General features: G+C 40.6%; 1 protein-coding gene across 13 annotated transcripts in view; it reads left to right on the forward strand.

Annotated features, from left to right (window-relative positions):
- Nucleotides 1-13,625, forward strand: part of LOC134933536 (protocadherin alpha-C2-like) — a 349,525-nt gene extending 335,900 nt beyond the window's left edge. For 11 of the 13 annotated variants that reach the window (XM_063928797.1, XM_063928798.1, XM_063928801.1 and 8 more), the window contains exon 4: nt 10,466-13,625. In XM_063928797.1, coding sequence (XP_063784867.1) covers nt 10,466-10,776 — 311 coding nt within the window. In that variant the 3' untranslated portion in view covers nt 10,777-13,625. The remainder of the gene's footprint in view (nt 1-10,465) is intronic. The other 2 variants (XM_063928808.1, XM_063928806.1) reach the window with 1 other exon arrangement.
- Nucleotides 13,626-14,146: the final 521 nt, after the last annotated feature.

Genomic DNA, 14,146 nt, shown 5'->3' on the forward strand with positions numbered 1-14,146 from the left:
GTCCCTCGATGCAGTGAGCCTGTTGCCAGCAGGACTCACTGAAAATAAAAAACCTAAAAACTTTTTCTAAGCAGCTCTTTAGGAGAGCCACCTAGATTGCACCCTGCTCGGACGGGCACAAAAACCTAACTGAGGCTTGGAGGAGGGTCATAGGGGGAGGAGCCAGTACACACCACCTAATCCTAAAGCTTTATTTTTGTGCCCTGTCTCCTGCGGAGCCGCTATCCCCATGGTCCTGACGGAGTCCCCAGCATCCACTTAGGACGTTAGAGAAATATATATACACAGCCTGCATATGAACACCTATAGTATTTATCCACACAGCCTGCATATGAACACCTATAGTATATATATACACAGCCTGTATATGAACACCTATAGTACTGTATAATTATACCCGAGCACAGCCCGTGTGCTCGAGGGTCCCGGGAGGATTATACACAGTAGCAGGGGAATCGTACAGGGCAGTTGTGGTCCGGGTTGAGAGAGAGGTGGCTGAACCATGTGCCAGAGTGTGTTACTGTATCACACTAACACAAGGAGCTGACTGTACCTGATATCACCGTTATGCAGGTTCATTCGTGCACTGTAGCCAACAACGTGTTTGTGCACTATGCAGCACTGCAGTGGGAGAGACTGGCAGTGGGAGAGACAGACGCCGGCACCGCACAGCGTGCACATGGTTTAGCTTTGGCCCGCCCACAGCACTCCCCCTCATCGTCACAGCTACTGCCAGGAGGTAGGCCGAAGATCGGATGCTGCTGCTGGCTCCAGGCTCCAATATGGCGGAGAGAATAGCGGCGCCCTTTAAGTGAGGCACCCTGATCGTCCGCTCTATTGAAACGTGCCTGGAACCGGTCTACTAGCCTGCAGCCAGACACTTAATGGCTATCAGCTTGCTGATTGGTGGATGACTGGATGTATTCAGCAATCAGAGTGCTGACAGCCATTCACTGTATGGAAATATGTGGCGAGACAGTGTGGGACCGCAGGAGGGATAAGTTATGATATATTATTTCATTTACAGATATGTCCTCCTACATCCTTGCTGTAGTCACATTAAACAGCCCTTCTAGTCACGCCATACCATGCAGGACCCATAGGCCGCTTTAGGCAGCTGCCGGTGACCAGCTCCCAGAATGCACTGCTTCTGGAGCTAAAGGGGCTGCTGAAGGAGCTAGTGGAGGGGTTCAGGGTCACGCATGTGGATGATGGATCTCTAGTTCTCTACAACTGTGGGGAGGTGATATTCAGGCCCCCAATACCTTCTATGGGGAGGGGTTCTTCAAGGTAAGAAGGGGGCACAGTGAGCTGGTAATGGGGGTGTCAGGAGAGGGGAATGAGGTCAGGAGCAGGGGCAGGTGGGGCTGGAATGATGGCTGTGCTGAGGCAAAGGGGGGTTTCTGCTGGGTTCTAACAATGTAGCTGCCATTCTGACAGCCGTATATACAGACTGCCTGGCCCTCAGCGGGTGTATGCACTGCAGGAAGGTGTCCTGAAGGCTAGTTGGGGTGTGTGTGTGGGGTGGGGGCAGTAGGCAAGTTTTGCCTAGGGTGCCGAGAAACCTTGCGCCGGCCCTGAAAGCATGGCACGACATGACAAAATAGTTGGCTTAGCGCTGAGCGCCCTTCTGTGCGTCTTTTTCCGTTTAAATGCAAATAGGACACATAAGCAGCTTATGCCAATTAAAATGATATGCGGCATTCTGTGTGTGACTGCAGCTGTATATGCATACAGAAATGCTACATTACAGCGGTTTCCTGGAAATCTCTGTAACGTAGCATTTCGTATGCAGGTACAGCCACAGTCGCACACAGAATGTAGGCATGCCGCATATCATTTTAATCGACACAAGCTGCCTGTGTGTACCAGTCAAATAGGAATGTGAATAAGACACATTTTTTGTTTAAAAAAAGCCACCCCGACATTAGCAGAGCTGCCCAGGAGCTGCCGACTGACTCACTCTCCAGCTGCATGGCATATTGAGACAAGATGTATGTGGACACATCAGTATGCCCGTGAATGGGTGCGTTGTTGACCCAGTGCAGTTCTTTGCTGAGGGCATGTGATGCTGTTAAAACGGCCCTGCACCTAGGGGTTGATTCAAGGGGATATGTATCAAGCCTTGGAGAGAGATAAAATGGAGAAAGGTTCAGTACCAGTCAGTCAACACTAACTGCCATGTTACAGGCTGTGTTTGAAAAATGACAGTCAGGAGCTGATTGGTTGGTAGTTTATCTCTGTCTACTTTATCTTGCTCCATGGTTTGATACACCCCTTACCCCACAGAGTTGCACATAAGTCTGTTTTGCAGATTTTCAGTTCTACAGTAACCATGCTCCAAAGACAAGCATACATATTTATGGACGATTCTGAGATACACCTCTCTCAGTCGCATCTTCACTTGCAGCTGATTGGGCACAACTTGGTGGTAATGGGGCGTTCACATGTAGGGTAAGTTTATACCCCTTTTACACCGCCAGCTTTTAACACAGGTTATTGCACAAGAGCGCGCATAACCCATGTTGTTGTGCAGTGTAAAAGGGCCCAGTTGGAATAATATTAGAGTCGAGCCACCCGGTATTCCAACTCGGGTAGCGAACAGGGTTGAACACGTGTTCAACCCGGCTCACTGTGCTGTGTAAACGGGAAGCTGGGTCATGTGATCTCTAAGCACCGCCCCCCGCAGCATCACTGTGGACATCCCCAACCCGTCAGGCTCCCGGGTGCGACCCGCCTCAGGCTGTATAAAAGGGGCATTAGTGAGCATGTGTTACTATGTAAATGGTCAGTATAAGGAGTTGACTAATATAGTGGCAGATGGTCAATTAACTAAGTGATATCATTCAAGTGCTTGAAAGGGAGGGGTATTTCTAAGCAAGAAAAAAAGGCATTTTGTTTCCCCCAGCACCCTGAATGATATTTTGTTTCCACCAGTACCCTGAATGAATCATTACAAGGAGTTAGCAGGGGATTTGTTTATTAAAAGAACTCTGCATAGGACACGTGGGCACTCGCTGAGGCTAGAGAGAAAATTCTGTACACAATGTAGGAAAGGGTTCTTCACCGTAAGGGCATTAAGGATTTGGAACTCCCTGCTGGAGAAGGTAATAATGGTGGACTCTGTAAATACATTTAAAAACGGATTGGACAGTTTTCTAGCTGAAAAAAGTATCCAAGGCTATAGCATTTAATATATTGACATTAAGTAAATGGGAGTGATACGAATTATAGTTGTTAATTGGTACGAAACAATTACTTCAGCTGGTGCATTATAATGTGCACAGGTTAGTACAGAATACAGGTTGAACCCGATGGGCATTTTGCCTCTTTTCAACCTCATTAACTTTGTAAGGGTGTGTAGTCAAATTGTGGGCTATGCTGAGTTTGCAGAATTGTGATTGTCCCAGGTATACCTATATAGGCCCTACACACTGGCTGATCCGCCGCCGAGCTGCCCGACGGCGGATACGGCCGACAGGCGACCCGGCGGCGGGGGGGGGAAGTGACGGGGGGAGTGAAGTTTCATCACTCCCCCCGTCACCCGGCTGCATTGAAGTGCAGGCAAATATGGACGAGATCGTCCATATTGGCCTGCATGTACACCCGACGGGGGACCAGTGATGAACGAGCGTGGGGCCGCGCATCGTTCATCGCTGGATCCTCCACACTGCACAATATGAACGTTATCTCGTTCATTAATGAACGAGATCGTTCATATCGTTCAGTCATGTCGGCCAGTGTGTAGGGCCCATTAGACTGGTGTACTCTGAAAATGATGATGGCTATTTTTTCAACAAGCATGTGGCTGAGCGCAGGGCTGTTGCATAGATGCATACAAATCTTTGTCGCCCCCTCCCTCCTCCTCGTGTCTACCTGAGGGGAGTTAAAAAAAGTAGTTGGCTTTGATATTACTGAAAATAATCTAAAATCATGCACAAAGGAAGGTGTGCAACATGTAAACTCCCATAGATAATACAGCAATGTGTAATGTTGATGTAATATCATCTACTGCAGTGGTTCTCAAACTCGGTCCTCGGGACCCCACACAGTGCATGTTTTGCAGGTAACCCGGCAAGTGCACAGGTGTATTAATTACTCACTGACACATTTTAAAAGGTCCACAGGTGGAGCTAATTATTTCACTTGTGATTCTGTGAGGAGACCTGCAAAACATGCACCGTGTGGGGTCCTGAGGACCGAGTTTGAGAAACTGTGATCTACTGCATACCTCCCAACATGACCCTCTCCAGGAGGGACACAATGCTCTGCTTCTGGACTTTTCCCTTTCTGTGTTGAACAGGTTAATGGATAAGAAAGGTGTTTCACCACAGGTGATTGCAATCACAAATTAAGAGGGAAGTCCAGGAGCAGAGCATTCTGTCCCTCCTGGAGAGGGTCATGTTGGGAGGTATGCTACTGTATATAAGGCAATGTAATAGGAATGAGCCCTCACCTGCTGAATTATAGAATTTTCATTGAATTGCAATGATAATAATAAAGGTAAATGGGAAAACAACAGTATATACAGTAGTCTATTAATATGCTTTAGTGCATACAACATATTTCTGTTCAACATGTGTATAATAGGATTTCCCTGTATTAGGGGATTAGCTGTGCAATAACACGTTCTGTTTTCATGTGCTAAATAGTATTTGATCAACAATGAGATTAAATAGATGGGATTATAAAAATGACATTTTCCATCATACTGAACTAGGAGTCTATTGATAATGTGGCATTTTGTTTTTTTTTTGGGTCCGTGCGATTTTGGACCATTTGCCCAAGTTGACTATTAGCTGTCACCGGAAGGAATTAAGGAGAAGATGTATTAGGTCTGGAGAAGTTATAAAGTGGAAGGTGATAACACACCAGCCAATCAGTTCCTAACTGTCAAATTGCAGGCTGAGTTTGAAATATGATTTGCTGGTGCCTTATCACCTTCCACTTTATCACTCCTCCAGGCTTAATACAATAAATCTGCACCTAAATGTAATCTTGGAACCTGCGTTAAAGCAAAAACCCAAGTGTCACTAAATACTAAAGAAAACAGTAAAACACTGAGGGGCCATTTTATCACCATCCGCATCTGATGATCTGGATGTGGTGTGATAATGTCCACCAAACTCGCAATGTGATAATTGAGTACAGCGCATGGAGGTATTAATTATCGCATGCAGGGACAGAGCTTGCAAGAACGTTTTGTCCCTGCGGTGCCTCCCCACAGCATCATCGGGGTATTTTTCTTAAAAAATACCCTGATGTCCTGCTGCACACACGCCGCTGCCGCCGGGACGCCCCCCCCCCCTCCCGTCACAACTACCCCTGCATTGCAAAAGTCCTCCCCGAGATTTATATTTACCAGTCCCAGGAGCCGATGTCCGCTGCTCCAGGAGGCTGCCATGCACTGGATCCTGCTTCTGCATGCCTCCCTACATGACCCTCTCCAGGAGGGACACACTGCTCTGCTTCTGGACTTTTCTCTTCATTTATGATTGCTGGCACTTGTATTGAACAGGTTAATGGATAAGAAAGGTGTTTCAGGCTCAGCACAGGTGATGGCAATCATACATTAAGAGTAAAGTCCAGGAGCAGAGCATTCTGTCCCTCCTGGAGAGGGTCATGTTGGGAGGTATGGCTTTGCAGCATCACTTTATTGCACAGGGGCCACAGTACAGCACATGGAGGACCCGGAGCACAGATCCCCAGTTCCTAGGATTGGTAAGTATGTTTTTCTTTTTTTTTTTACCAGTGATCAGCTTGTGTGTCCATCGGACACACATAGCTGACAGACCCTCCAACATGACCCGCCCCATTAGGGTTTATGATTTCCATCACCTGTGTTGAACTAGTTAAATGATAAGAAAGCTGTTTCTTCACAGGTGATGGCAATAATAAATTAAGAGGGAAGTCCTGAAACAGAGCATTTTGTACCTAGTGGGGCGGGTCATGTTGGAGGGTATGAGCTGATCACACTGGCCGGGTCCCGCACAGCTTTCTCTGCCATGGGGCAGAGAAAGCTGTGCAAAAGTCTGCATATTGTAGTGCTGTCCTGTGATTACGCCAGCCTGAACTGGCGTTAATATCACAGGGGATACTGCTGTGTTTTTTTACATTTATTTATTTTTTTAAATTCAGCCATATCACATTTCCAATTATAAGTATGGGAAATGTGATGTGGGTTACTAAAAAAAATTACAATTAAAGAGTTTGGAGCAGTTTTTCACAAGAACTGCTCCAAAAGCCCTTTAATACATTTGAGTGATACTAAAATAATGTGAAAAGGGTGTGAAAACAGAAAACACCCTTTTTCACATTATTTTAGTAAAAAATAATGTTAATAAATAGGCCCCTGAATATTTTGTGTTAATCGGTGATAGCTAAAGTGATGTTGGCATATTTGCCCATCTTATCGAGGCATTTTTTTTTTGCAAAGCAATACAGTTACCGTAGCCGATGAAGCTAGCAAATGAATCACTAAAATCTTAGTTTAATGCATTTATTCAGCAGCACAACTTTCACATTGCTATTGTGTGTTATGTAGCACATGTTGTGCTCAGGAAGCGAGTTACCCTTTAAATGTTATTATGCTCGGTATGACATCAATAGGTTTTGACAAGGATTTTATTAGACCTATGAGAATCAGCTGTATGGTTATATAAATACTGCTTCAATTTACAGATAAATATCTGCAATGTTCTGTGGTAGACCAGACAGAAGTTTAATTTCCTGAAAAGGGAGATAAAGCTCAGCTCATAAGCGAATCTGGTTAACTCTTGTGTGTTAGGATTAGGATTTGCTGTGTCCTTCTTTCCATTACTGAAAATGTAACAGTTTACATGTGAGCTTCTGTAATTCATTGCATCATAATATTAATTACAGAGCTTTGTGCTTTTAATTCTAGAACCATATGCCCTTGATAACTGCAAAAGAGGAAAACTAGTTTATTATTATTTTATTACCAGTTATTTATATAGCGCACACATATTCTGTAGCGATTTACAGAGAATATTTTGGCCATTCACATCAGTCCCTGCCCTAGTGGAGCTTACAGTCTATATTCCCTACTACACACACACACACACACACACACACACACACACACACACACACACACACACACACACACACACACACACACACACACACACACACACACACACTAGGGTTCATTTTGTTGGGAGCCAATTAACCTACCAGTATACATTTGGATTGTGAGAGGAAACCAGAGTACCTGGAGGAAACCCACCAAAGTACTGGGAGAATATACAAACTCCACACAGTCCATCAGGGGGGGACTGCCGGGACTCCATTCCCAGGCCATAACCACTGCATGGCAGCAGTGTGGATTGTAGCACACCGCAGACTGCCATAGAGGAGCACTGGCGGCATTTTGAATTTGCAGCAGCAGCTCCTGATTGGCTGCCGGTCCGTGAGCTCTGATTGGCTCCAAATTTAAAATACTGCCGATGCTGTCCTTCTATGGCTGCCTGGTCCAGAAACTATCCCTGTACTGCTGCTGTGGTAATACCCGCTGCGGTCATGCCTAGGGGTGCAACCTGGTGTTCTACAGTCTTGTCCCGGGAGTATCAACTAGTGTCCAGAACAGAAAGTTGTGGGGACTGCAGGAGGAGCAGAAGGTGAGGGGTGGCCCTGCCTGTTCTGGCTACAGTATAGCAAGTATTCACCAATCCTTTATGTTTTTGATCATGGAACTAATGATCCAGTTTACTTGCCACAGATAAATACAACAACTGTACAACCTTTTGTTAATTAATAAAAACATACACTTATAGAATAATGCCATATTCTTTAAAATAGACTTGACATTGCTCCAGTACAGATTTCAGTTCTTGAATATTTACCCTTTAACTTCCCATTATTGTTGATTTTTTGTGTGCATTGTCTGTTTGCATGTTCTTTATGTCCTTTTAACTTCATAATTAAGTGTTTATATTTTGCAATATTTCCTGATAAATTGAAACACATTGATTCCAATTAATAGTTTTGAAGTTAATTGATTGCACTTTGGGTTTCTTAGATGTAGCTATGAATTGTGTAGCAAAAAAATTAATTTTATAATTGTATAACTTATAGGCTATCTTTTAACGCTAAAGAGACAATGGTACCACCTGCGATCCTTGCTAGTAAACTGGCTGCTGGAACTTTTAAGTGACTACACCAATCACAAAAGAACAATACAAAAAAAGGGGAAAAAGTTCCTGCGCACTGGAAAGGGTATATAGCACACCTTATTTGGTGTGATTAAAACCTTAACCAATTTTTCTAATTATATGTAAGTTGATTTTTCTATCAGACAGATCTCTCCACGTTTAATATGTATAAGTACAGATATTTCTCCTGAATTCTGGAGGAAATGTATAGACCACCTTATTCAGGGTTTTTAAATTTTAACATCCGTCTTATTTATCGCAGAAAATGTACAACAAAAGAAAAAGTCCCCACCGTATATGACTTCTACAAATTTATTCAAAAAACAATATTTTACACTTAAAATGCGTACCACAAATGACCTTCCAGGAAGGCACAGTAAATAGCATACAAGGGTATTTGTGAAGCTCCCCCTATAGAGCTGTACCTTCACCAGGTCCTGGGCAGCCAAGAGCACCTCATATACGGTGGGGACGACTTACTACAAACATTAAGAAGGATACCAGATAAGAGACTTATTGCTTTTTCTTTGATCCGGATTATTGGACTTTGATTGGACTTTATACATTTCATGATATTATCACGAGACTTTTTCTTTTGTTGTACATTTTCTGCGATAAATAAGACGGATGTTAAAATTTAAAAACCCTGAATAAGGTGGTCTATACATTTCCTCCAGAATTTAGGAGAAATATCTGTACTTATACATATTAAACGTGGAGAGATCTGTCTGATAGAAAAATCAACTTACATATAATTAGAAAAATTGGTTAAGGTTTTAATCACACCAAATAAGGTGTGCTATATACCCTTTCCAGTGCGCAGGAACTTTTTCCCCTTTTTTTGTATTTATCTTTTAACGCTATTTATTTAAGAAAAAGCTTTAATGCTGTTTATTTGACCCAACATAGGGGTACATTTACTAAAGCTTCTGAAAATGAAAAGTGGTGATGTTGCCAATATCAACCAATCATATAATTTTCTAGCATGCAATAAAGAAATGATAGACAGAATCTGATTGCTATGGGCAACATCACCACTTTTAATTTTTAGAAGCTTTAGTAAATTGACTCCATAGTATTTATTGGTAATCAGAGATCAGACTTACCAAATTTATACTTCTTGATAACCAATGAGAAAATGAAACATGCAAAATGGAAAATGTTTTTACGTTATAACCCTATCATGCATTGTATGTCTACATACATACACTATATATATATATATATATATATATATATATATAACATGCAAGAATTACTCTTTGAACACTATTGCAGCCAGAGAGAGTTCTATAATGGAAAGTCATAATCATAATAAACAGTGTATAATTATTGAAGTAAATGATAATTGTTAAATCTTGCCAATATTTTGGTTTGCACATTTCCTTAAAGCAACTATAATTGATACGAAAGCTATTTCCCACTGTTACTATATCGTTTTGGCTCCACTGCAGATACAATTTGGTTTTATTGCATATCATTTATGAATCCAGAGATACTAAGCAAGTTAAAATGTGAAAATTCTACAAGCTAGTTGGTTCACAATGATTACATTTTAGTTTTTGTCTCCTCCACATGAAGCCCTACATTTCTGTGTACCACCTGTTTACCACTTGTTCTTTGAGAGGCAGCTGTGTGGCTGGGGAACCTAACCTCGCTGCTAAAGAGTTTTAAAAAAGTCCCACAGTAAACTATTTATCTTAAAAAGTTTAAATCAGCTTTGGTCTCACCCATACTGTACCTCTGTTTATAATCTATTAGGTTGGAGTACTAAAAATATTTTGAACTCTAGCAGGTTTTAAAGCCACCAATCATCAATTGATTTGACTGATCATTTTAAAAACTGAAATAGGAATAAATACTAAACCAGGCTTGTTGAGCATTAAGGGGGACATGTACTAAGCAGTGATAAAAGTGGAGAAGTGAGCCAGTGGAGAAGTTGCTCAATGCAACCAACCAGCACTGATGTAAAATTTCTAGTTTGCATACTTTAAAAGTATACAGAGCAGCTGATTGGTTGCAATGAGCAACTTCTGCACTGGCTCCCTTCTCCACTTTTATCACTGCTTAGTACATGTCACCCTTAATCCTATTGCCATTTTAAAACTATCGGTCGCTGACTTTTGTCAGCTTTGACACCCTATTTCTTAGTAAATATACTCATAGGAAGCTGAAATCCGGTATTCCCAAGTTAGGATCCCTGAAATAAAAGGAAATGAATGTGGACTTTACTTTTATGTAGTAATTATAATGATTTCATAATATTTAAATATTTTTCTTAACTGTTGCAGAACCCGAAGGAGGAGAAGTGTCTCCCCCTGTAGGAGCTGGTGTGAACTGCAACAGCTGGACCTTCAAGTATGGACCTGGGAATCCAAAACAACCAGTGCCACAAATACCACCCGATTTTCCGGAGAATTTTATTATCCCAGGATCCCCAGCCATCATTTCGATCCGCCAGGATCAGCCATCAGCCCAAGGTCATAAAAGTAACTTTATAACCTTCGGGAAAAAGGAAGAGACAAAGAAGAAAAAGAAGAAGAAGAAGGGGAACAAGAATCAAGACAAAGGAAATAATCCAACTGACAACAACGATCAATGAAAGGATAATGAAGCCAATTATTATTACCACATTTTTTTGTAATAAATAATGTAGCAACTCGTAATATTCTTCCTATTGTTAATGCACCTTCCTATGAACAAAAAGACTTCAAGATTCAAGCCTGAAAACCTATACAGTCTGTCTATATTATTTACCAGATTATGTCTTAAAGCTTTATTATGTCAAATGTTTAATCATATGATGCCCAGCAGTTGTCTCTCACATCCAAAGAACACAGTGACAGTTTGTGCATATAATATATTAAGAAACGTTTAAGGCCAATGTCTTTGTAAATAGTTCATGTGTATTGTATAGAAAATCAATTGTCTCTAGTCACCTATGGGACAACATGTAAGGGTAGATTTCAGCCACATATCAGTGGTACAGTAAATCTGAGCAGAAATAAGTTACAAAATATGATAAATCAATAGTAAGCAAATATTCTAAAAGGTGGGTAAACAATAATAATAGTCAAAATATGGAAAATAAATTGCAGGTGTAGAAAATATCTCTTTATTGTTGTATATCTAATATTGACTACATATATATCAAGAACTTAGCTATTATGTTTTTACCAGACTCTCAATAACATTTTAATGCATTGATCTAAGTTTGTATACGAGCTACTGTATGTACAGTAATTCCTCAGGAATCAATGGAGTAAATGTACATTACCAACACATTTATTTCTGTTCTTACTGTATGTACCTTCGGTTATACAAAATGGCTTGAACTACAGTCGGTAAATAAAGTAATCATTGAAAATCCATAAAAATAATGCATGCAGAAAACAAATAATTTTTCGACAGTTGTTTACATTTTAAAAATAATTTGTTAGTTAACACATTTTTTTTAAAGAGTGCATAACTCAAAAGAAATGTGCTCTCTTTAACACTACGGGCCTATTTATCATTACTTAAGGGCCTGTTACACATAGTTTCCACATGTTTTATGTAATGGTCCCATTCATATTAGGGACCTGATAGGGCTGACTAAGTACTGTACATTGTAATGTACAGTAAACGGGTTTGGTATAAAATCCCGGTATACGGGATGCCGGTGGTCAGTATACTGACATCGGTGCTTAAACCTAACCCCTATCCCCCCAGTGGTGCCTAAGCCTAGCCCCCTGGCAGCAGCCTCACCCTAACCTTCCTACCCCAGCAGCCTAACCCTAGCCTCCCAAGGTGGTGGCTAAAGCAAAACCCCCCACTCTGCAGCCTAACCCTAACCTCCCAGCTACACTTACCTCCGGTATCCCGGATGTCGGGAGTCCATTGTCGGGATCCTGATGTTTTCTGTATTCCGGTGTAGGTGTTCTAACGGGTGTCGGGATTCCGGCATCTGTATTTCGGCTGCCAGAATCCCGACAGTTGGGATATTGAACATAATCCGTGTAAACAGTACATTGTAATGTGCATAATTTAAAATAAGCTTAGATTTTCCAATATATTTAAATACAAAATTGTGGAGAGTTTTGTTAATATTATGTGTGTGCCCCAATACACATTATCCTTAGACCCGTTTGTCACTAGTTACAAATAGATCTTTGTCATTTGCTAAGCTTTTTCATGCAGAGCAATAGCTGCAGTGACAACTCATTATAAAACTTACTATCCAAAATATTAAAGAGCAAATGTTTAAAATATATATATATATATATATTATGAATACATTGTAAATATTTCTTGGACTACAGTTCAATAAATTGCAAAAGCCTTATACAATTTATAATTTTTACACAACGTTATGAGATGTATCTTGTTGGAGACAATTGAACAAGTTCAGTACAAGTATGCTAGCTCCATGTTGCAAGCCATTGCTACTACTCATATTTATGCTTTGATCTGTCTGGTGCAAGTTGGACCAGTGAAACAAATATTTGATTTAATGCTTTTGGCCGCATAGATCTAAGAGAGAAAATAAATGTAGAATACAAGTTGATACATTAAAAAGCCATTTTGTAACATTCACAATACTGTATATTAAAGCTAGGTGATTTACAGTAAGTCATTCAATGCTGTATATGCTCTTGCTGTGTAGCTAAGTAGAACTTATCACTTTGATCAAATCTATGCTTTCTGCATCGATACTTTGATTTTTGGAGGGGAAGTAATTAAAAAATTAAAAAGTGATGAAGACAGCAAAAAAACAACAACAAAAAGAAAACAATTAAAGGTATCCCTTGGTGAGAGCCTTTTCCAAAACAATTACTTTTCTCAAAACATTTGTATAATATACTATATATTTGTGAATGGTACAAATAGCTCTTTTGCATAAAATAGGGCAACCTGTCTACTAACCACATTACGGAAATTGCCTGTATCATGTGTATAGTACTGCTCACCCACCACTCACAGATCACAATGTGGCCAGCTGTTGCATGTGTAAATAATATTTGTAAAAGAACAAAAAAAGACTTAAACAAGCACTCTAAGTTCACTAACATCACCGGAACATGTCCAAAATGTGTGAAGGACCATTGCAGATGCTATACTGTATGACAATTTATTGTGCGTCGCATATGGATTTTGGTGATTACCTGTCTTACGAGAAGTACATGAAATGCCAATTATACTCACACTGATGTGGAAATAAGTACGGTATGTATGCCCTATGCTCCTATGAAAGCCCAACATATATTTATTCTGTGCTTGTGTATGTGAATGCAAACTCTACTATCAGTTATAGTTGACCTAAACTGTTGAATGTAAACCCATACTTTTTTTTCTTTTTTGTACACTTGTGAAAAAAGTGAAGTAGTGTTAATTTTTAATTCACTGCTGTTCATCTTTTTTGATCTAAAATTACACAGTAAAAAATCTTTCTTAAGTCAAGAACCAATCAAAGGGCTTTTGTGGTCTTTCTTTGATTGCATGCGGCAAGTTTATAAAATAGCGCAAGAGGTATGCAAGTTACTTAAGTAATAAAGCACAGGTATGAAAGAAAGAAAAAATGAATGAGTATATAAAATGAGTACCCCTCCTCCCCCCCTTCTACCCATGCGCACATTGACTAGTAGAAAGATCCACCTCTGGACACAGAAAAGATACAAATGTAGACACAGCAAGAGGTAAATAAAAGCAACATCATCAAAAATACTGTACAAATAAAAAGTTGACCACAAATAACAGATGTGCAATCAGGATACTTGAATAAGAAGCAATCAACTGCAATAGATTAAACTTTCTATTTATCTTGCCAACAAGGGTTTGGTGCAGTGTTTGAAATTAAGCTCGATTTTCCTAGACATAAGAGCAACTGTTGGATTGCAGGAGGAGGAACAGAAAGCTTTGGTGCATGGAGGATGCACCTGATTGGCAATAAAACTCTCCTATGGATAGCAGGTGTTATAGAGATGACACCTGAT

The sequence above is a fragment of the Pseudophryne corroboree genome, chromosome 6, assembly GCF_028390025.1.
Source record: "Pseudophryne corroboree isolate aPseCor3 chromosome 6, aPseCor3.hap2, whole genome shotgun sequence".
Classification (NCBI taxonomy): Eukaryota; Metazoa; Chordata; class Amphibia; order Anura; family Myobatrachidae; genus Pseudophryne; species Pseudophryne corroboree.